This window comes from Molothrus ater, chromosome 7 (assembly GCF_012460135.2).
Source record: "Molothrus ater isolate BHLD 08-10-18 breed brown headed cowbird chromosome 7, BPBGC_Mater_1.1, whole genome shotgun sequence".
NCBI classification, from domain to species: Eukaryota; Metazoa; Chordata; class Aves; order Passeriformes; family Icteridae; genus Molothrus; species Molothrus ater.
The window spans coordinates 16941960-16966390 of record NC_050484.2 but is presented as its reverse complement, the minus strand read 5'-3'; the positions used below and the strand labels follow the sequence as shown (position 1 = coordinate 16966390).

The window sequence follows — 24431 nt, the reverse complement described above, 5'->3', positions numbered from 1 at the left end:
TGCTTCAATTTTTCCTTGTATCTTTTATGATGATAGTGACTCTAAAACAAGGGTCTCAAAGCACTTCAAATATTCCAGCACATGGTAATTCTCCTAGGAGGAAAATACTGCTGCTGACAAGTAATCTGAGAAGCCAGAAGACTGCCATGACAATCCACACGGCAGAGCAGTATCTGCAAGATAATTGCTTTCACCTGAAGGTGTAACAGAAATGAATGTAACTGGGAGCATGGAACAGACCTTCTCCAGACCTAGAGCTGACCCTGCTCAGCCAGCTGGGGTGTCAGCCATGGGGAGGCAGCCTGGGAGCTCCCCAGTGCCTCTGTGCAGCAGTTCTGGAGAGGAGAGCTGCTGTCAGAGCTGCTGTCAGAGCTGCCTCCCTCGCCCAGAGCGTGCGGTATAAATAGCCTGGCTATCGCTGCTGGGGGCACTGGGAATGTGGGCCAGGACAAGCTCCCTCTGCATCCTCACCCACTTGGAGCCAGAAGCGCTGTCAGACCTTGTTTACTCTCTGCTTTGCACTGCCTGTGTCAGCAGAGAGGGAACAACTGGAAATTGAGGTTAGCTTGTGCTCTACAAGAGCCGAAGTGAAAAATGAGAATTGCAGGTTGTTGGCTTTTTTGCTTGTAAATTGAGTGAAAGTGGCCACCTTTCTTTCAGGATGGAAAGCTGATTTTCTTTGAATTGATATCTGGAAATGGGAACATTTTGCATTTTACTTGAGGTCCAACTTAGTCGATACATGCCTCCATACAAAAAATTCTGAAACTAGAGGTGAAAATTGAATATAATCCTTAGAACTACACATGTACTTTATGTATAAATAGAACATAAACCCCTGAGAGATTCCTAAATGAATGCTTTTGTCAGGATCCTAAGGCTAATATGGAGGAAAAGCTGAAAAGCTGTTGATGAGAGAGCATAATATGCACTAGAAGCTTCTAGAGACAAAGTTCCAGTCCTCCCCAGAGGAGCACTTCCCAGCCTTACCAGAGAAATGGGCTGGTCTGGCTTTGGGCTGTGCACAAGCCAAACTCACAGGATCCACACATGCAGACTAAAAAAACTGCTGGTGTGGTGGGAAGAAATTACAGCCCAAATAAATTAAGTATTTAGAAGAAAGGCTTTCTCTCTCTCTCTCTTATTTTTTATCAGTGGCAAAGCCTGAATTCAGGGACTAGCACTAGAAAACCAGAAAGGTTTAAATAACATTGTGCTATTTGGAATCTACTTTGGGAAAAAAAAAGTGCAAGGAACATTAAATAAATACTTTAGGAGACTAAAATCCATAAATGCCTAAAAGCTTTTCTGGATTGAACTGTCTTATGAGTTTCAGAAGGAACAATATAGAGCAGATGAGGTCTTCACAGAAGTTTTGTAGAAGTTTTTTTTCCAGTTATGTTCTCCAGGTATTTTCCCTGCCTTTGAACCATGTTCCCCCCTCAAGTCCTAGGAGTCTAATAGAAACATTAAATTTCCTGAGGTGTTCTTATCTGTGGGAACACACACTGGCTCTCCCCAGGGATTATGCTAGAGGCACCCAGCTATCTCTGAATATTCATTTATTAGTGCAGTGGCTCAATTAAAGATATTTCAAAAATATGTCCAGTGCCAGTTCTGTTCCTAATAAAAAATCCAGCATCTTCTTTTCAGTGGAACTAGATCAATTTACCCCAAATCAGCATCTGCCCCAGTTTTCAGAACATCAGAAATAGAAATGAGTTCATGTCAGAAGTCACAGAAAAATGGCTCTGCTTAATATAGTAAGAGTTTGTTATAGTTTCTGGCCTTTTAGAAGCACTTCTGCATTTTCCATCTCCCTGTTTCCCAGTGTTTAGGCATGGCTCTACTGAGAAGCTCTCTAGAATAAGATGTGGCACGGAAGTGATTTGCTATGACTTACACTAGCAAAGCACCCAGCACAGATGCAATTACCCCAGTAAAACCCGGGCCAGGGCCAGATGAGTTATTTGTTTCCAAGATGTGATACAAGTTTCACTGGCAGAGTAACTCTTGTTACTATCAGCAGTCTCTTCCTTGAAGTGACGCTTGAGTCTGTCCATACCAGCAAAGTCTTTCCAGGGACTGGTCCTTACCTGAGCCTTCACTCCTTGTGCATGCCTGAGGCTATATTCTACTTCCAGTTACTTCTGGAAAACCATGCTCTCTCTAGCCTGGAGCTCCCCATTTGGCCTTTCAAATGGGTCATCCTCACAGAGAAAGCTTCAGTCGAGGAGGGGGTGAGGAATCCCAACTAACAAGGCTCATCAGCACCTTGGCTGACTCACTTTAAGCACCCATGGAAAAACATCTCTCTGGAAGAAGTGTTGGCTTGAAAGGGAATTATGCTGTTAATCTTGACTGATTAAGCAAGCAGTCTTGCAATTGTTATTTTTTACAATTAATTGACTGTGCCCTCATCACTAGTAATACAGTGACTAGGAAACAGCATCAGAGTACCCAGCACTTCTGGAGATAGATGTGGTTTGTGAAAGGCAAGAGAGAAACAAGGCAATATCCTGGGGAAAATGGTGAATGGAAGCACCATTCTGGCAGGCACAGACACCTTCTTGCTCCAGTGAAGCACCATGGCACTAACTGAGGCAGAAGAATGGTTTGTGCCTTGGACTAGGGGCAGCAAGGAAACACCTGCAGGCTGTTCTGCTGGCTCAAGGCATCAGGAGCCAGAGATGTCTGAAGGAATACCTGTAACCAGCCAAGGGAGCTAAAACTTCCCCAGGGCCTATGAGTCACAAAAGCTGAAGGGGAGTGAAGACCTTTAAGGTGTTTTGTCCAGGCTTATTTTAAATTTGCCAAGTGATGAGGAGGTTATTGCACTGAGTAACAAATTTCACAACCCAGGAGATTTCTTGCTGTTAAGCTCAGATTTTTACTTTCCTTTTAGGCTATCATCCCATAATCCCAGCTCCTCTTCCACAACTGCCCTCCTTATCAAGAACATTTTTCAAGTACAGTTTTATCTCTTTCTCCCAACCCCATGCAAACACAAACACCAGGCAAAGGAGTGAGGTCAGTGTCCAAAGCACAGCATCAGGTGGTGAGGAGATGCAGAAGATATTCCATGTCAGAGAGGGTGGACCCAGGGCAGAAGGTACCTCATTAGATAGACCTTTTTATCAGCAAAAAACTATGGGATGTTTTGAAACAAACCAAGAGCAGAAATGGAGAGATGAGGAGAGGAAGTGCAGAGCACTGAGCAAGGGGAATCTTGTGTGTTCATTACCCTAATAAACTGCCTCACCAGAGAGAGAAGATGGAGAAAACCTTAAACCCAACTTGGATTACCTGGCTGTCTAAGTCTTTTGGGCTAGAGCCCACTTCACACCTTCCAACCCAGAGCTTCCTCTGCTCCTCCTCTCATTTTCCATCCACATGCCACCTTGCCCCTTTTCTCTTCAGATTTGCAGTTCCTCTATTGCCTTAACCTCCTTCATCTGCCTGCCCAGAAGTGCCCAGCTGCTTCCTATCCTTAGACCAGCTGAATAGATTAAATATCAGCTGAGTAGGAAATTTTATTTTAATTTACAAGCTGTCACAATTATTGCCTTTTGGGGACAATATAAGCAACTATGAGAATTGTAAGGGACAGTAAAAAGCATTCTTTTTGGTAGGATCCAGGGGTAGAATAAATTTATGGAAATGATTAGGTATGAATCTATTCTGTTTGCTTCTATGAAGTTACAGAATTTTGTAAACTCTTCTGTTACAAAACTTTCCCCTATGATTTACTTCTTTTTGTAAGAAAATAACCCCACTGGCTTCAGCTATGCTCCTTGTCAGCACTTCCAAGAGCACAAAAGAGCACAGGTCTCCCAGAGCTTCCAAATAGAAGATGCTTTTGTTCATCTACACTGGGTGGAAGAATGAGCTTGATATCCATCACACACACCCCCCCCCCCTGTCCATATTGATACATTTGTACCACAGACTGTGGGGAGATTTATTGCCCATAATGGTTAGTGAATTGAAAGAAATAAAAAGCCTTTCTCTGAGAAAAGGTGGGGCTGAAATTTTGAGGATGGTGAAGTGACTGTCCTCATTTGGTCTAAGGATTCATTTTACAAGAGATCTCATTCAGTGTGCTGGATTTCAGAAAAAGTGCAGTGAACAGAAGGAAATCAAAAGTAATCCAAATATGCAAAAAGATATTTTTTTGCAATCAAGTTACACTCATGTCAAATTCCATTAGACATTTATTTAGCTCAATTAGAGCTAAATAAAATGCTCTATCAAACAACGTAAGCCTCTTTAATATATTTGAATTATTAGAAAATGGTTAGAAAACTAAAATTATTAGAAAACTAGAAAATCTGATATATTTGAATTATAAGAAAATGTAATCTTTTACATTAGATTTATAAAGAAGAACACAGAAATATAAACTTATATTTTTCTATAAATTAGAAAAGGCAAAATTATGCTTAAAAGGAGAATACTTTTCACATCTAGCTTTCATCCTGAAGGACATGCATTTAAAACTCAGAACTGACATTTATAAATAATCATCCCTTTCTTTACTTATGGAGATTAATTTAAGAGAATTCAGGCACTCTGTATTTGCATTTGAGATGTGTTCATGAGAGACCAGACTTTCCCAGCCAGGAGAATATTACAGAGCTGGAGATCATTACCAACCTGCTCTGCTTGCAGAGCTCCCTGTCACCCTGGCTACCCAGCCTGTTCCCTTCAGGCAGGAGACAACTCACATTCCAGGAGATTTAAGTAAGATTAAATCCTCTCAAAAACCCTGCCATGTCAGCACTCCTAGTAAAACTGTCTTTACATTCTTCTTTCAAACAACCCTTGGAGCAAAACATAGGTTAATGGATTTATTCAGGGGACCTCTTGATGATTTAAAAGCAGCTTTCATGCTCACCCCTCCCCTAGGCACTGCACTCCTGTAATGAGGATTCACTGCACTGCTCCTTTGCCACCGTGTTCCTCTACCTGAGCTCTGTGCAGGCAACAGAGTCTGAGCGTTCCAATCGCACCTGAGTCCCCAAATACCCACCCCACAGAGGCAGGAGGTGCAGGGAGAACTGAGGTCCCTTAGCCCGTGGTCAGCTCTCTGGGATGATTGCTAACCCCAGGCTGCCTCTGGAGTGGCTGCAGCTGTCACCTTCCCTTCCCCAGGAAAACACCGCTGCTGCTTGTGCATGTGTGGTTCTCCATTTCTCCCCTCTCTGCTAGGCTGCCGCAGCATTTTCAGCATAAAAGGATTTTTGAGACCCCTTCATTTCTGTGAGCAGTGATGTGACTGATCAAAGAAGCTGCTGGGAGAGGGTTAGGGGTCCCTATCTGGTGCCTTGTGCCTGCAGCACAAGAAGCAGATCAGCTGCAGAGGTACAAAGCAGCAGACACACTCCTGTTTGCTGTGGAGCCTCTGGGGACAGCAGTCACTGCTGATTAGCTGAACTAGATAAATTTATTTAATTTCTCAGTTGTTTTTTCTTGGTTTGTTTCAAAAGTCTAGATTGAAGACTATGGGCCTGACATTTCCTTCCTCTCCACACGGGTGGCAGATTTGCTGCTTGGCAGGCAACCTCGGAGACTCATGCAGACATGTTAAATGATGACATCTATACATGCAAGGAAAAAAACCTGACAGATGCAAAGAAATTATAAAGGAGAGAAGCACACAAGCTAAGGATAGCCATTCATTTTAGAGCCATAACACAGCACTTGCTAAGAGCTTATCTTTTTGCTTTTTATTCTGATGGGAGAGTGGATACATTTAGAGTTCATGACTGCCAGCAGCATTCCTTCCATGGGAAAGTTGGTTCCAGCACACCCTGTAAGGGGCTTGTCCCCTTCTAGTCTTTTATAGCAAAATTATTTGTGAAAGGCGATTCCATTCTACTGACTTGAGAATAGACTTACTTCTCAAGGTATATTTTTCTGTCAACAGTATGTATAAACGAACTACAGTACAACTATTATAAAGAAAATAATCCATGTGGAAAGTTTATGCCATGGCTATGACCTTGGAGCAGACATACAGTCTGGTTTTGGAAAAGACTAGAAAACTCACAGCTCTGAAACTTTCCATAAACACTTTATGGAAGAAAAAGAAATAAACAAACCCAAATGAATGAAAATGAGGCTATCAGATTATTTTCAAAACAGATATGTTTCAGGCTGTTAAAGAAAAGCAACTAGGGAACACAGATGTGCAAAATTAAATACTTATTATCCTACATACACTGTAGTACATGGAAAATCATGATCTGCTAGCATCTGCAAGAATGATCTTCAAACTCTAAGGAACAAATGAAAATTACAAGATGTTGCAGATATTTAGGACACCTCAGGAGCCTGTGAAAAAATTCTCTGCATTGAACTGTCAGCCAGCACAAATATGTTAAGCCAAGCATTCATATTAAACGCTTCTTACATACCATTCTGTACACAGTTTTCAAATTTGTGCTTAATGGAAGTACTCAAATGAAACAAAACATCCTGATCACATAAAGTTTCCACTTTTGGTGATTATCTGCACTCAAAAGCCAGAAGGTGGTTTAAATAAAATCAGATGGAGAATAGGTAAATTAATATATGTGCATGCATGTGGACATTCCCACATTCCGACATGTGTGCATGATGGAAATCAAAACTGAAAACAGGAGACATTTAATGGATACTTATATCATCAGATGCCTGTATTACATTAACAATATGCCCTTCTCTTAAAAGAAATAAAAATAAGGGGTTTTTTTTTGTTTTTTGGGGTTTTTTTTACATTAAAGACAACATTTGGCCTTCAAATTATATATATGAAATTTGTACTGTCATCTACAGGAATCCAGTAAAACATCAATTTAAGTAGTCTTAAAATTAAGACTGCCTATCATCAAATGTATTTGACCACCAAAAGGTTACATTACTGAGTCCTTACTGGACACCTATTACAGACAGACCCAAAGCACGAATATGTTGCACTGACACGTATCACTCTTACCAAAGAACATTGGTTATTTAAAGTAATTAGAACAATAACTAGAAGCTACGTAGAAGACTAAGTAAATTTTATTAAAACACAAGGTAGTTGCTGATGCCAGCATGTCCAACAGCCTCATGGCATAAGCCTCGTTAGTTTCAACACTCAATGCATTGACACAGGAGAAAAGCCAGAAACTAAGGGAAATGCAGACCATCTGCTCAATCCAGATGCAGCAGAACACACTTCTTACCTCCAAAGCTATTTACGATCGACAAACTGAGATAAGATCAATTCAATCATCTAACTATAGATCTGAGAGGTTTTTTGCATTGAAAGTAAAACTGGACTACATTCGAGTTGAAAGAAAACTTTGCCGTTTTTCTCACCTTTAGCATCTCCTCAGTACAATCCAGTTCTAAATAAAACAGATAACTAGATATGGCAAATATCATTGAAACAAATGCGTGCACACAAGCAGCCAACAGCAAAATCCCGGTTCCTCTGCTCTATGTTCTAAACGTGCCTCCCTGATGTAACCGGCAATAAGCTTTACTTGCAGCTTTTAAGTTCCTAGAAAGTCACAGCGTCCCTACCAGACCCCTTTCAAAACACGAGCTGAAGTCCCCTTGCCCGAAAAAGAAATTAGACAGGAAAACGTCTTACCTTGAAATTATGAACCTTCTCGTATTTTGGAACGTGTTCATTTTCCTTCAGAGTTGCTCTTCGGACGAGCGACGTCAACTGCGAATAAGCAAAGAGTTTAAGAGGTTGCCAGATTGTCACGGACGCCTTGCGAGCGCCCAGTTTCATGCCCAAGGCTGCGAGCAGCAGATCGCGCTGCTGCCGGCCCTCGTGCCCGGCGCGGTGCCCGGCGCTGCCGCGGGCTCGGTGCGCTGCCCAGGGCTCCCTGGCCGGCATGCTGCCCGGAGGCGGCTCGGTCACACTCGGGCTGCCGGGGCGGCGCGGACCATGCCGCAGCCTAGGCTGCTGGGGCGGGCGGCGCGGCCATGCGGGGCACGGGCTCGGCGGGGCGCGGGGCCGGGCGCTGCGGGCGGGCGGCCTGCGGGCCGGGGGCGGGCGGCAGCCGGCGGCGGGGACGCGCAGCCCGCGGCCGCTGCCTCCATCGGCGGCGGCCGGCTCGGGGGGCGCGGGGACGCGCACGCCTCGCGCCCTGCTCCCGCCCGCTGCCCGGCGCGGCCCCGCGCGGAGCGGAGCGGCCCCGCCCCGGGGCGGCCGCAGCCAATGGAGCCCCGGCCAGGCGGGCGGAGCGGCCCCGCCCGGCACGGCCCGGCCCCTCACGGAGCGGCGGGCCCCGGGAGCGGCACCCGCGGTGTGAGCCGCGCACCGCTGGCAAATGGCACCGGTGCACTGCTGGGGTGCGGCGGGAGGCACGGCAGCTCGCAGCAGCCCCGGGGACACGGCGGGAAGCGGCTCTCCCCCACCCCCCCGTCTGACGTGGCCTGTGCACCAGGGGGTACGGCCAGGAGCGGGTAATGCGACCCCTGATGGACACCAGTCTTCCCTTAAAATTAGGTTTTTCAGTACTTTTCATGTGAAAACATTCTCACTAATCTCACATCGTGTAGGGAGGTGAACACAAATGTCACCCCAAGTTCACTGCAGCGCTCCACCCAGCAAAGACCTGAACCCCGCACTGCTGCTGTCGCCTCTCTATAGAAATTTACCGATCCTAACAGAAGGTGAATGGCCACAGTCTCCCACTGAACTGAAACCTGAACCTCGGACGGATGCAAGTGACGATGAAATGTGCCCAGGGCCGTCTGTTTCTGGCCAGCCCTCACACAAACCATTCCACACAACCATTAAAGCCTTGACCTCAACTGCCACGGAGCCGGAGCCACGGGGCTCCCGAAGGAGCAGGGCAGACTGTGCCATAGCCAGCCGGAGCTGCCCACCGGGGCAGCCCAGCTCCCTGCAGCCGAGCGCTGCCAGCCGGGAGGGCTCGCCGCCTTGCCCCGGCGCTCTCCAAGCGTTTGTGAACAGTCTCTGTCAGAGACAGCAAGAACGGACCCTTGATCTGAGCACAGCCAAGCTTTACAGCGTGGGGCTGGATGAGATGCAGGGTCCAGGGACCTTTCCTTCCCCGCCTGTGCAGAGAGCGGCGCGCAGCCCTCCCTCCCCCTGCACAGCCTGCCGCACTGCTACCGCTCTCCCTGCTGCAGCGGAGGTATTTTTATCTCTCCTGAGTCAGAAACCGACGACAAGCACAGTTTGTCACAAGCTTCTGGGTGGAATTGGTATGTGCTTTGCAGCTGGATCACAGTGTTCCAGTTTAGCTCAGTCCTGCCAATACAGCTGAGATTAGTGCTCACTGGGAGCCCCTCTTCTGTTCCCTTGTGTGGCCACCCATAACCTTCCCGACAGGTTTTAAAAGTCTGCTGGGTTTCAGCAGAGGGTCATGGTGCAGAGATTAAGGATCAAGGCTGGTGCTGCACTAAACACTAATCTGCAATGCAGCTAATAATTGAAACACTGATCTCTTGATCATACAGGAGAATGCTGTCAGACATTACTGGCTCATACAAGGGTCTGACTCAGTTCCTGGTTTCAATACAGGCAGGAGGCTGCTTGATCCATCTTATCAAGAAATACTTTTCCAATGACTAACTCAATCTTCTTGTCTTACTTTTAACCACTCCTTTCTAATGCAGGTGAATGCTCCTCTGACATTTTTCTGTCCATCCTTGCAAGTATATTAACAGTCCATGGCAATAGAAGATCAAGAAAACTGAGATGACGAGTAAGAGATGATAAAAACTGACACTTTATCTACACAAAGTGTGAAAATAGCATGGACTCAGGGAAGAAGCCCTTTTTTCCTTTCCTTTCCTTTTTCCTTCTAGCTAAAGTCACTTCATGGTTTAATTCTCAAGAATTACATCAGATTAAGTCCCCATGGAACAAGGTGGACCTACACCTGCCCCAGAGGAGTCATCCTCTCCAAACAACTTTGAGTGAGAACAGGCTCAGGAAGTAAGTAATGATTTCTAAAAACATTTCATTACACTTTTCTCTGCAACCCAAAGTTCCTCTTATTTTTAAGGGGAAAAAATGCTTCATATTGGAAATAAATTCTTTGAAAATTGAATTTGTTGGAAATAAATAACACAGTGAGTTTCAACAATAAATTTACTATCTGAATCAACTCTTACTATTTTATGCAATTCTACTTAAGAAGCAAGGTAAAGCAGGCTGAATTTCCCTTTCAATCACTAGTAGAGCACATATCTGGTTTTTGGCATACTTACTCCTTAATTGTCAGCTTCTCTTTTCCTAATCCTGAAGAACTGAGTTATTTCCAATGGCACTTTAGAGTCATGCTAGTAGAAACAGATCTCTGGATCCTGGAAAATTAAATCTAAGAATGCCAATAAAAAGTAAGTAAAACTACCCCACAGGAAAGGTCCTATCTCATGGTTGTAATTATGAAAACGTGTTATAATCTGAAAAGTAGTTATACAATTATGAATTTTAATTTTAACATTGCTTTGTGTTACAGAACTCTAACAGAGACTGCTTATTGGTTTGGCATAAATCAGCTTCCCATTGTTCAATGCACAGCATTTTCTGCTGTTTACAAACAAAGGAGCCCTGGCCTCACCACCTACCCTCACAGACATTTGCCTGGGTTATTTGCTTTACAGTAGTGTACACCAGAAACAGAGATTGAAACAAAGTTAAAGCCATAAAGCTAGCAACTGAAAAATTAAAATTTATACAACTGCTTGTAGATGACACAATTTTATAATGTGTATGCTCATTCTTCTGCCGTTGCCTAACTTTGGGTGTTTGGCTTTGCAAACAATGCTTTCCTTTACGCACACCAAATCCCTCATTTTGAAAACCAAACTGAAGACTGAAATTTCTGTTGTACACACCTTCTTGACAACAGTTTGGGTCATCAGGCAGGGCCAGATCTTTAACTTTTTAGTATGTGAGATAACAAAGTAAGAGAGAGCGAGCCACTGTCCTCAGGCAGCCCTAGTCACTGCAGAGATGAGTCACCCTGAGAGCAAACCAGTGAAGGCAAGGACCTGGGGCTTAACTCAAATCCTGCAGGAAGCTATCAAGCTATCCACTCCCAAGGCACTGTCCTGCTCCAGGCTCTCTGTGCTGCCTCTAGTGCCTGTAGCCTGCACGTCCTGCTCCTCTTCTTACACCTTGGGCTGGCTTTTGATTCAGTGTCTGCTCTCCACCTGTGGCTCCTGCACTCCCACCTGCCAGCAAAGTCTCTTCTCCAGAGCCTTTCATTTTCCAACAAATTATCTTTGTAACTAGCTCTGCCTGAAGATACTGCTTGAAGATACTGTCTGCTACATACCGGATGAAAAAGAGGTAAAAATCTGAAGAAGAAAGTAATTTCCTACCTCTTAATTTTTTGGGGGTTTTTTAGCAATTGTGAGTGACAAACATTTACAATCATAATTGCAAGTGCAGGGAGGAATATGCTGTGCAGCCTCCATGAGGAAGGAAACTGCAAGGCTGTCATTCTTAAATTTAATTTCAGGACGTGATTTCACAGGACTAAGGTGAACTGAAAAGGGAATGACTGGAAGCAACAGCTGAGCAACTTTTCAGCAGGGCATGCAACCAGAGCAGCCTCAGTCCTGTACATTTTAGTGATTTAAGCACCAAAAAGTCAAACCCAGCAACACAACAGCCTTTAAACTACAACATCTGTTTAGAGGTTCTACAAGTTACATATAGACTGAAGCAGGGGGGGAAGGAATAAAAGACTGTAATGTGCTATTTCAAATGTTCCCATTTGTTGTAAAACCTCAGCTGTAGGAGTGGTTCAGTCTAGGTCCTACTGGGACTCCACTTTCCTTACTTTCCCCTGGAGTAGTTCTTCAGGGTGCAGGAGAAACAGCTGTTCACTGGAGCACTATCTGCTCTCAGTGTTAGATGGATAATGTATGCGTATTTTCTGCTATCTCCCAATCAGTAAGTCTGATTATGAAGCCTTCACAGAATTGATTTAAAAGTCATCTGTGACTTGCAGTAAATTCCAATTAGTCACTCTCTGAAAGACACATTATGTAAGTTTAATCCAGTCACACAGTTCAGTCAACATTGTACAAATTATCTTTCTAAAAAGGGAAATCAATGCATTCCCATTTGTGGAGTAAGAAAGTGAAATTACTTCAGGAAAAAAAACAAACCCAAAACCAAACCCCAACCAAAACAGAAAAATTCAAGTAAGGTTAAGATCACAGGTCCTAGAATAACCAGATTAGAGTTGATCAGTTGATCCTGAAGCCCACATGCATTTCCAATAGAATGGAATGTTTTGTTTTCTGAGCACCTGGCTCCACTCTCAGACACGTAATCATGTTTTCTTCAGAATGCATGCGTAATACACTACAGGCTTCTCATTCTCAAATGGTATTTTCATGTTGTTATGACTAACTAAATATGCCTTTATTGTTTCAGAATGTGTATAAAATATGGTCCGTTCTCTGCATTTTAATAATAACCAGCAGTTATTTTGCAAGCAATTTTTAAAAACATCAAAGATGATTCCCTATTGTACATGTATAAAGAAACAAGACACTTGGTTTACTATGCAGTGAGCCACTGTACATTTTGCAGTATTCTGTTTCACTGTATAGCTAACTTAGCCAAATGCATATGCTCAGAAAATCCTTGCTTGTATGAACACTTTATGAGCATATTTTATGGCCTCAGTACATGATTTTCAAAAGCTAATCAGTCAGATTGTGAAACTGAGCCCAATTTCCTCAGTGCTGCTCTTAGTGGAAGTTTGTTCCGAGCTAAATATAACTTTCCCAGTCATATCTTTCACAGGATTGTTCTGAAGGGGAAAGAGTAGCCCAAAATTTTACTTTTTAAATAAAAGTGGTGATAATCTGCTTTCAGTGAATTTTCTTCACTTGTAGAATGCCAATGCCAGGCACAGCCTCTGCTCACATGCTGTGAGCAGAGGGTAGGAATGCTATTAAAAGAAAGGTTCAGCCTGAAAGAAGACATCTCAGAAGGTGGGTGGGAAGGACCATCACACAGACTCAGCCACCAGCGACTTGTCTTGCTGCTGTTCCAACACAACCACATTTACTTGGCTCATAGACACCTTCAGGCTCTCACAGTGCTCAGGTAGAAAGGAATCCTCAGGCAACAGCAAGCCCTGCTTTCAGTCACCCACAGGGGAGTTGGGTTTAAGTAGTGGTTAAATGATGAAATCTTAGTCCTGAGAAAAGTTCTGGTTTTTATGACAAAATTTTCTAAATGGACTGACTTCTAATTAAATCAGACCTTTCCCACCCCCTCCAGTGAAATACTTATGGTAAAATCTAAAGAAATGGCTATTTATATTTTTGATAAAATCATACATGATTTCTGTAGCCGCTAATGAACATTTTATATCTAGAATTTTAAAAGAAGGCTTAAAAAAATGTTTAATTGAAAATTTAATTAAACAAATTCAGCCAAAATGTTGGCTTGACTTAAAGTAAGGCTGTTAAATAAATAAATAAATCCAAAGTTTAAATAATGGAAAAAATGCTGCCTGATATTGCTGCTAGAAATTACTGCATCAAAAGTGAGTTCCTTCAGTGCTGTATTGTACAATACAATTAAAGTGTATTGGTATTATTTGGGAAGACTGTATGCTCCCAGCGGTGTGCTTACCATGCAGAGCATACTCATAAAAAAGCAGGGAGATCTTAAGGGAATCCAACAGAAAAGTTTTTCTGTAGCTTTACTCCTAAAACCTACTGGTCACTGCAGCTGATTGGGATCTGGGTTTATTTTGTTTCTAGAGGCTGAGAGGTTGTAGATTTGCTCCTGGCAGTTACTGATATGGGCCTTTGGAATGACAATTCCAAACTGTGCACCAGCAAAGAGCACCCACGTGACTACTCCTCTCTTTCAGTTACTGGCAAGGCAAAAACAATGAACATTTACTTTTCTGGGTGGTGGCACAAAAGCAAGGAACTTTTCAGTGGCAAATACAACCCATCCTTTTCCAAGGGGGGGATATATTTTGGTATATAACTATGGATCTAGACATGGCAAAAATAAAATAAAATTTTCTCAGTGCCTTTAGGGAGAAGTTCTGTTTTTGATCTGGTTCTGGAGGACTTTGCTAATACTAAGTGACTTAGCTTTCAGGGAGGTCAGCAACTGGCCTGCCATGTACAGGTAATTCCAGGGCTAACTCCACATCCCATCAGTACAAATCCCACTACAGGGGTGTATGTGGGCATGTGGCAAGGGTGTGCACAGGCAGGGGTGTGATGTTGCACTCAATAATGGTGCTCACTGGGTTTTATAAGCTATAGCTACAAGTTCCTTTATGCAGCTTAAACAGTGATATACGTCCTCACAGAGTTGCACTGAGGATGAAGAAATGCAGTCCTGCCCTCAGCCCAGGACAAGCAGGAGCCACAGGGCTCTTCCCTGCAGACACCAGTGTCCCCAGGGCCCCAGCTGCCTGTGTTAAAATAACCCACTGCTCCAGCCCTCTCCCTCAAGACAGAGACTACCAGCCTGCTTGCAAGAGGCAGGATGTGAGTGCTTGACAAAAGGAGAGCTGCCACCAAGCTGTGTGACACTGAGGCAGGAGATGCCAATCAAACACCATGATCAAAGCTACCCAAAAAGCTAAGAAATGAGCTCCTAACTCTGACTGTGGTGAGGAGAGTTCTCATGCCTATGAGAACTGACAGGATCAGCCTCTGAAACTGTCTCCTTGCTTTGTAGTAGCTCCTTACCACAGTCCCATTCTTCTGCCTGAGAACAAACTGCATTAAAAGGGGGCCAACCCCAATCAAACCTGGAAAAGTACAGAAGGGGACCAAGAACTGGCAGAGGACAGAAAGTACCAACCTCCCTGCCTCAGGGGCCTGGCAGCATCACTGTTCCCAGACAAACCATTCAAGATGATTTGTGAAGAAGGGAAGCATCATTAAACACTGAATTTGTCTCCAGTAAATCCTCCAGACAAAGACTGTCCTTTACAATTTCATTTTCTGCCCTTCCCATCTACCCTCCATCCTTCATAGTTTTGGTTTTGGTCCATCCTCTCCTCCTCCTCTCCTGCCAGGAGCCTGGGCCATGGAGGTGGTATGCTAAACAGTGAGTTAAAGCACATGACCTTGGTCAGGTACTCCTCTTCCTGGGCAAGGCAGGAACAGAGAGACTGGGAGGACTGTTCACATAGCTGAAGTTAATTGTTACACTCTGACACATGGCTAAACTGGAGCCAGAGAGATCTCTCTTGCAGCTACAAGGCCTTCAGGAAGAGGAGCTGAGGAAACAAGGAGCTCTGCCTAGGAGAGCAACCCTGGTCAGCCACACAGAGACTGTTCCTCAGCAGCTTCTCCATCTTGCTCCATTGAGTCAGCATTTCCTATTTCAGCTGAGAGCACTGCATTTTCTCCCCATCCCTTTGTCTGGGATATGTCTCCCTGCTGGTCTGCAGAGAGCTGTGCTGCTGTGACTGAGCCTCCACTGACATTCATTGCAGTGAAGGGTCACTCCAGCAAAAGCCTCTTGATTCATGACATGTCAAGGCAGACTGTACTCCAAAAAGACCTTAAAAATAATTTATAAATGCCATGTGCTCTATAGGAGTGATAGCAGTTAAAATGTAATGCAAAGTGGCAGCTGCATGAATGCTCCTCTTTTGGCAAATGCTCTTTATTACTGATATACGAAATTAAAGTATTGTAAAAACAAACAGGCTATTAAGACTAATTGTTTGAAACCACAAGGGACTGGTGGTTTTATTCCTCATCTGACCCATACTGTTATAAGGATTTCCTCAAATAAAAGGAAAGATAAAAATAAAAGAGAAGTTTAACCATACCCTTTGATAAGGAAGTAAATGTTACATTTCCTTTATAGTATCCATTTAAGAATCTTACAGATAAAATAAATCTATAATCAACCTCTGTTATATTTTTGTAACTGAAAATGTATACACTTAGGGTTAATGAAAATTGTGTAATCCACAAGGTCTTTCTATTCATATATTTATTAGGTGTTTTTTTAATTTTTGCCTTGTGGAATAGGAGTTTTAGCTACTGGTATAGCATGGGCAAATGGTATGGAAATTTCTTTTTATGTCTCATCAATATTTTCTTACCTAATATATTATACTTATTTCACATTAGTCTTGACTGGCAGTCTAATGCATCTAATACTAGCCTTCTTTTGTTCTACATGGTAATTCAATTTAGAGTAATTCAATGTATGTTATAATTGAAAACTGCAGCTCATTAATTTCTAAATACTCTTTGTATTTCAGACTACACCTGCTCCTTTGGCACAGTGTCTATTTTGAATCCATCCACTTCTTCCTGAATAAGCTATGTTGCTATGGTACATGTGCTGTCACAGTTTCTTTCTTAATCATACTTTAAGTCCATAATCATACTCATTTATTTTAAATAAGAGTAAGAATGTAAAGTCTCCTAATCCTTCCTGAATTACCATTTGGTTTGAACCGATGAGTCAAGATGAAAACAATGTTTAACCTGAAGGAATACTAGAGTTGTCAAATGGCTCTATGCAACGTGCTTGCTAAATTTATGATGGTGAAAACCTGCTCATGGGTCACCTCCCTGCAGAAAAACTAAACAATGGGGTAACCCCCAGTGCTCCCCAGCACTCCTCAGGAACCCTGATTACCACTTGGGTAGGTCCATGTGTGTCCATGGGCATAGCTGCACCAGTGGGTCAGAGTCTGTTCATTTTATACAGTGCAATTAGGCACACTTGAAAAATCAGATGGGCTGATCATCCTTCAAATGAGCCTCATGTGGACTCCCACCCCCTTGCATAAATCTCTATTTAAATCAAGACTGCTTTGAAACCTGCAATGAATGAAACCAGAGTGGAATTGGCAGCAGAATTAGTCTGCTTCCAAAGTCACATTATCAATTATTAACAAATTATCAGTTTATTTCCACCCATAAAGTCTTCTAATTCCTGATCATTCTCAGAAAAGGCTCATTTCACTTCTGTTGACCAGTGTTCCAATTTTCTCCTCTCCCCTTTTACATATATGGTTCATCTTTCCTATTTATTCCCTCTAAGTTTCCTAATTAACATTTTAAAATGCTTCTGTCAGGAAAATTTTTCCTATAACAGCAGTAAACATCCCATTTCCCTACAGAAAGCTATAACTGTTAAAAATTCTTGAGACAGGCACTCAAGAAATCATCATCTCAAATGGTCAAAGACAGCATCTTTGAAACAAATTTAAATAACCACTTGATTTGAAAATTGAATGATTTTGAATGATTCAAAATGGGGCTGGCAACTCCCCATCATAAATCTTGGCTATACAGAATATTTACCTTTCAAGGGAGAAGCACTGGCATGTGGACAGATCATACAACCTCTGTTAGAAAGGAGAGACTCTAGGGGTTTTTATTTTTTCCTCCAGCAAGTCTATGGTTTCTTACAACATAATGTTTAACCAATGTCTATTTTCAGTTGAAATACACTAGTCCCAGGTTCCAGTCTACACCTGGGATTTCAGATGTGTGTGGTCTTTCACCAATAGCTTTTATTTTGAGTACAGGTCACATCAAAGCTAAAATACTAAGTTTGGGGTATATTTGCATTACTTAAATTCATTGGAAATAAACAAAATGTTAAACCAGCACAGCTTCTTTCTTAGCATGCTTTTCATCTTACTTTACAGGGCAATTTTTCATTTGTACTGCCACCATCAACTAGCACTTTAAAAAGGACACTGCTTAGAAGATTTCTACCGCTGAGGTTGTGTGAATTATCAACAATAAAAACAGCCCAAGAGAATTAACCCATCAGGTCCATAAAAAACTTCCAGGAAGCTCTCAGCATGATCAGCTTACTGAGCAGGGAGTCTGCTTGAGAAGGAAGGCACACTGCAGTGTGGCAGAGGTGACGGGAAGCTCCCAGGCACCAGCTGTGACCAGCGCTAGCAGGGATTGGGATGGAGCTGGAGGGAATGAGAGCTGTCACTTAAGAGACTGAGCACTTGGAAATTCTGTGGAACATAACCCAGGATACTTTCTGCAATTTTTGTGCATTTGCATTAAACATACTGCTACTCTAATCATCATCCAATTCACAGAAATGCCTGAATGCAAATGTAATTCACTATCATATTAACTTTGGGAAATGGCTTCAAGACTTCTTTAGCAATGTAAAATCATCAGAAATCTTCTACCAATAAACTATTTTACACATGATATAAAGCATAGAGCTTTTAAAATGTTTCACCATTACATGCAAAATGGAAATTGGGAACAGAGTCTTTTCATATTTTCAACTAATTCCTCCAATCCCCTCTCAAAAAGGGTAAAAGCTGCTTTCCTCTAAGTGCTACTAATCTAATTCACAAATTGGAAAATATGAAAAAAAATATTAAATCACATACACGTATGACTAAGGCTTAATAGAAGATATTATACTCTGTGATACTAGCTCTAAAGTTCCTTAGGCAATTTATTTCTAACTGTTTAAGCTCTAAGAAAATGCAATAATAATCTCCACTACACAGCAATATAATCAAAGTGCATTATAATATGACCTCACTATTAGAAACACATTATTCTTTACTTATTCTGGAAATTATATGCAAGTTGAAATTGAGGCATATCAATACTAACATGATGAAGATTAGAGCAACAACTGAGAACCAGAAATTTCAGAGTGGTGATTCTTAACTTACTGAAACATTAGGACTGTAGGAACACTAGATGCCAGAAGCAACACTGTTTCTAACTGCTGATGCCATGCAGAAGAAAGGTTAAATATGGAAAAGTTTAATGTTCTAAAAGTTAATGATCAAAGAAAGTCTTTGCAAAACTGTCAAGAGTTGCTGTCTTTGCTGATGACAAGTGTGACAGGTTTGAAATAATAGGAGCAAGTAGTTTGTTGAGCTTAGTAATAAAACTGCTCTCCTTACTTTGTTCAGTCAGAAAACATTCAGCTAGAGACTAAAATTAAGCATGAGAAGCTTTAGCTGAAAATATATTTTTGAAAGATTAAAAAGAAAGTAACAAGGACCAGAACAGATCAGCTTCTGTGGCATTTACCACAGGAAAAATGTTCTTCTTTTCTTTCACAGTCTAATTCTTGTTTTAGGCATACCTAACTACTTCTTTTTCTGCTACTACCTCTAAAACAAGCATTTCACTCACCATGGGTCTTAAGCATTTGGTGACCACTTATGACTGGGCAATTATTAGTGGAGCAGGTGTGCCTTCTCTAATGGGTGGGGGTGACACATCAGACCACCACAGCTCCCCATCCTCTCCATGTCTGTACAGAAGCCAAAAGACATGGATTTGTACTTGGAATCATGTAAACAGTGACCCATGTAAAATGCTTTCCCTGCTCCCATCTAGACACACACAGAACAAACAGTAAGGAGAGAAAGGAGTTTATCTGAATAAAGAGAGAGATCACTGGAGAAAACCCCTGTTAGTCAGACTCCTAGCACAGATTTGAACTGGCTACACTGAGCTGCAGAAGGCATAAAACGCAAGATATTTCAGAAATTAGTTCACAACCAGAGGTGCTACCAGCTGCACTGCCCCTACTTCTCCTTGAGCCTCACATTCCAAAAATGACCAGACCTGACCCTGCCCAGTTTATGAGATTGGACACAATCATAGCCCAAGGTGATTATCACCAGCTATACAGTGTCACATTATAAAGTTTAAGTGAGCTAAGAAACCTGTAAATAACAAAATTATCCTTTTATAGGGCTCTTAATTCAACAGTCCAGTCTGTTTCCTGTAGAAGTGATTAGTAATAGAAAATAATTAGGAGATGCCAGATGGGAGGAGGAGTTAAAAAAAAAGACCCCAAACTCACACAGCTAAGGAATGAGAACAACAAACGAGGGAGCTGCCAGCTAGCAACCCACTGCAGTCCCTACCATCCAGAAAGCCCTGTGCACAAGCAATAAATCAGAACCACACTCCTGCTTTAAAGGCTGCTCTGAGAGAGACCCACCTTTCCCTTCTGTGGCCACTGCATGGATTAGTTGTGAGAAGGCATAAAAAGTCATGGGTAGCTACAGGGGTTTTTTTAAAATTAGAGGGAAAGAAGATTGTAATTTACTTATTTGTGTCTATGTGGCTTCCCCACTGTACCTCTAGGAGGCCTTTCTGGAAGCCTTGAGTGTAATGCCCATAGGGAAGGTGAGCAGCAGACTCCTACAGCATGCTAGGACTCAAGTCACAACAGCTCTCCATTGCTCATCTCGAGTTGAGCTGGAGCTCAGTGGCCAACTACTAAGGTCCTCTAGGGTGGGAAAACTGGTTCTCACCCTGAAGAGTGCCCAAAGAAAGCTATCCTCTTTGGCTCTTGAAGAGCAAAGGGAGAGTCCTCCCTCTCTCCCTGCGTGTCGTCTTGTACTAGCCTATGCCAGCTACAAAACAAATTTCTGCCAGTACATGTAAGAGAGGCTAGGGCTATACAATACTTTTTGAAGGGCATTAAAAACGTAGCCAGATCCAAACCACCAAGTATAGAAACCCTGAAAAGAACTGAGGTGAGGGCTTCACACTGACTGACCTCACAACACCCAGAAACATAGGAAAGGAGTAATAGTTTATTCACTGCTAATGGTATCATTTTATCAGTAACAACACAAGCATTATACTTCAGAATTAATTGCACAGCAACTGTACTGCTTTACAGCCTTTTTAACAGCTCTGCACACTATTCATCTTACAAAGGCTCAATCAGGCACAGGGCATATGCTGAGGGTAATTACTCACCACACTTCTGCTGAGGGTCTCTCTCATGTGTGAGTCTGAAAGAGTAGCTGCACTCTATTTCACATGGCAGCTGCCTGTCTCGGTATAATTCGACACCAAACTTTCTGAAGACTGTATCTTTGTGTACACATCTCACATGTCAGATCATAAAAGAGCCACACTTTGCTGAAAAAGCAGAAAGTAACTTGAAAGGTCATCTCAGCAAGCAGTGAATAGACTTGTACCCATGACAAAAGGCTGAAGAAGGATGCTGATCCTCAACTGTATTTACCTTCAGACCACAGGGAACACCTCCACAGGAGTAGCATAGCAACAGGAGGTGCAGTCTCTGCTTGAAATGCAGGCTGACCTGAGGCCCAACTCATTTTCTGCAGGCTGTGGAGCCTTATTTGTTCTGACCCTTGTAATACTGGACCAGCAACAGGCAACTGGGCTACCAACAACACAAGCACACAGCTTCTACTTCAGGTTAATCCCCCCCATTATGGGGTAAGCATTACATTAATGTGCTCTGGAGGTGCAGACACACACACACACACACACAGGCAGGCAGGGAAGTCCTGCAGGCTCACTGGAATCAGCCAGGAGGCATTTGTAACCTGCAGGAATTAACTGAGCATGGCTGGGCACGAACCAGAGCTGGCACCAACAGAAGAAGAAAGAATTTGTCTTGCAAGAAACAGGAGAACTATGGGACAGTGCTCAACACTGGAGGTCCAGACCCTTAAAAAACAAGTTTTGTTTCCTAATTTATCTTTTATAAGCATGAGATACTGATAAGAGTAAACTAGATGTTCTGTGTGTGACCTGGGGTTTAAATTAGCTAAGTGCATGCTTCATTTGGAAGCTCTGAATCTTAAAACAAAATCAGTTTATATGAGCTTTTTTAGTAAATCAATTTTACTGCCATAATGAACACAAATAAGGGCTTGGGTTACTCTTGGTGATTATAAGTAGAAAAAGCACTCTGCAGTTTGGAGAAAAGAATTATCTTTGTACTGATATCTGTACACTGGACAACATGTTCACTTAACTCTCCTTTCCTGGGTATTGATAAACACAGGGTTAAGTTAAAACCATATATGTTTGCAAATATGCACCATAACCATTTGCAGTTTTAGTTTGGCCTGTGTGTGCCATACCTAACACCATAGATGACACTGGTTCCCCACCAACAGAAATGCTAATGCACAGAAAGGAAAGATGAGGAAGACTGAGGCTGGGGCAATCGCTTCTGAGCATGATGTTGCATATGCTGGAGCAGCTACCTAAAAAGTAGGCTTGTCTTTCATCCTGCTAAGAACTTTCTTGGAATTGACAAAATTGTCTGTGCTTTGAAGTCTCTGCTGAAAGATGGGCTAAACCCAGAAGAAATAAATAGAAGTTTCTGCCTTCCACAGAGTTATGTTTTATTTATAAATTACATTAAAGTTAGAGAGTGATTGTCATGGACACCCGCGCAGGGACTGGAAAGGAACATTTGTGAGAAAAGAGTTGACAATCTCCTCCAGTTAACCCATGGGATTCTTCAGTGCTCAGTGTCCTGCATCTTTAAATGTACTTTAAGGTAAACATTCATTAGCTGAACTTCTAAAAACATTATTGCCCTTGTTACAGCTATGGCTTGTTTAGATGCTGTGTACATTATACACCCATCTTTGAAGTTAATTCAAGTAAATGGAAATATTTCAAACAACTTCCAGCATCAAGATTGCTTCAGCTCTCAAAGCACACTTTGCTCCCTGATTATGAAGACCAGGTCTTTTTGAGCCCCATCAGTTCCAGAATTGGCATTACTGGGCACCAAACAGTGCCTCTGTGCCTCTATCACAGACCTGGATAAGGGTGCCTGTACTTCCATGCCAGCTACTGCAACTCCCTCAGCTTCAGCCTCTCATGTGGTGTCCCTGAAGATAAAATAAGCCATGGTGAAGGAAAAGTTTAAGCAGATCTTACTAACAGATTTGACTGAAACCAAAAGTAGAAAAATAGTAGTGACATTAATGAAAATAGAAGTGTTAGTTTAAGGCTGGAAAGTAAGACTGGTCCCTCTGCAAACACCTGAAACTATTGCCCTTGATTTTGTATGTGGAGTCTATTACAAATTTATTAGAAATGTATACAGATCACACTTAACTTTGTCATCTGTATGATCTTTGGAGGCAGGTATAAAAGCATATTTCCTACTAAAATTATGCAGATTGACATTTTCAGATCTCCTTGCACAGAGTTGCAGAAAATCAGCCTTCTTCACTATAGAGGGAAAAATGGTATCACCACCTAAGGTAATGGAAAACAGAAAAAGAAGATAGCTTTTGTTGGGTGACTGCTGCCACAAACCTCTCAGTTCTTTCCATCTATAGAAATTGAATGGAATGTAGTACAGTCTAGAAGGGGTCTTTAATCGATTTGCAGCCACTGAGTTTCTTGAAGAAATAGCACATATCACCGAAGCAAACATGAATAGATGTGATTCAGTTGCTATCCTAACATTTACCCCGGGATTTCATTTTGAAAGACAGGATAACTCATAACTAATGATTTCATTTTTTCATAACAAATATTAAATCTTGAATCAATCACTCATATAACTTCTTACACATAATGCATATTATAAGGAAATCAAAAACATGTCAAAATAAAAAAAATGTTTTGCAAGGCTTTAAAGAAGGACTTTGATATATGTCTCTAGATATTTACTAATTTCTGAGAGCTACCATTTTTATAAGGTGTTTAACTGAACCAAGTGATCTGCTCTAAGGCCATAATTGCCTTTGAGAGTACAGAATGTTCAGATACCCATCAGTATTCAAAGCACAGGAGGAATACTAAATCTTATGATACTGACTATTATTTCCACTTCCACACTAGGTCATGCAGATTGAATCCACATGGGAAACCCTCTTTGAAATCATTCTTAGCCCACTCTTAACACAGACCATGATGGCTCCACGACTGAGTTCTGAACAATTTGCAGACTGTTTTGGGAACCAGCATCACCCTTTTAGCACAACAGCTAAAATGTCTACTTGGGACATTCAAGCAGGACAAGCACTCTCCTGTTTTCAGTCTCTCCTCCTCCAGTTATGTCTTGACTAATCAGTAATTCCTTCATAGGTTAGGAAAAGCATTAAATTATTAAACAGGAATTTAAACTTTTAATGTACATGGTATGCAGTTATATTCTTTCTCTTTATCAGTGAAGCTCGTGCTGTGTAGTGGATTATATTTTCCCACCAAAAACTGCATCTTAAATCATGCCACAATATGGTCTCTTGCACAACTCAGGACTACTGCAATTTCTGTCTTACAATCCTTATCTAATGATTGCATAAGTTTTGACTTTTCATCTCTTTCAGTCTTTAAATCTTTCCCCTTTACTAGGGCTCCTTTATAATACATTGCAATTGAAAAGTGTCACCCAACACATACTGAATTCTTCTACCATACATTAATTACAGAAAGAGCAGGGAACAAATAAAGTATTCCAAGTGCCTGCTGGGAGGCATCTAACACAAAATGCAGCATTTCCTGCTACTGCCCACACCAAACTGCCCCTTTAATATTTCATTCTCAAGCTTGGGGTGTATTCTCTAGCTGCCCAGTTTCCATGGCAGAAAGTGAGACTCCATTCCCATCAGCTGTTCCACAGGCTCTGACTGTTTTTGTGTCTCTTCTTTCCTTCTGAAGGACTTATA

General features: G+C 42.1%; 1 protein-coding gene across 5 annotated transcripts in view; it reads right to left on the bottom strand.

Annotated features, from left to right (window-relative positions):
* CHN1 (chimerin 1) overlaps positions 1 to 24431 on the bottom strand; it is a 93779-nt gene that overhangs the window by 20571 nt on the left and 48777 nt on the right. For all 5 annotated transcript variants that reach the window (XM_036386770.1, XM_036386769.1, XM_054515461.1 and 2 more), the window contains one exon: positions 7625 to 7702. In XM_036386770.1, the coding sequence (XP_036242663.1) occupies positions 7625 to 7702 (78 nt within the window). The remainder of the gene's footprint in view (positions 1 to 7624; positions 7703 to 24431) is intronic.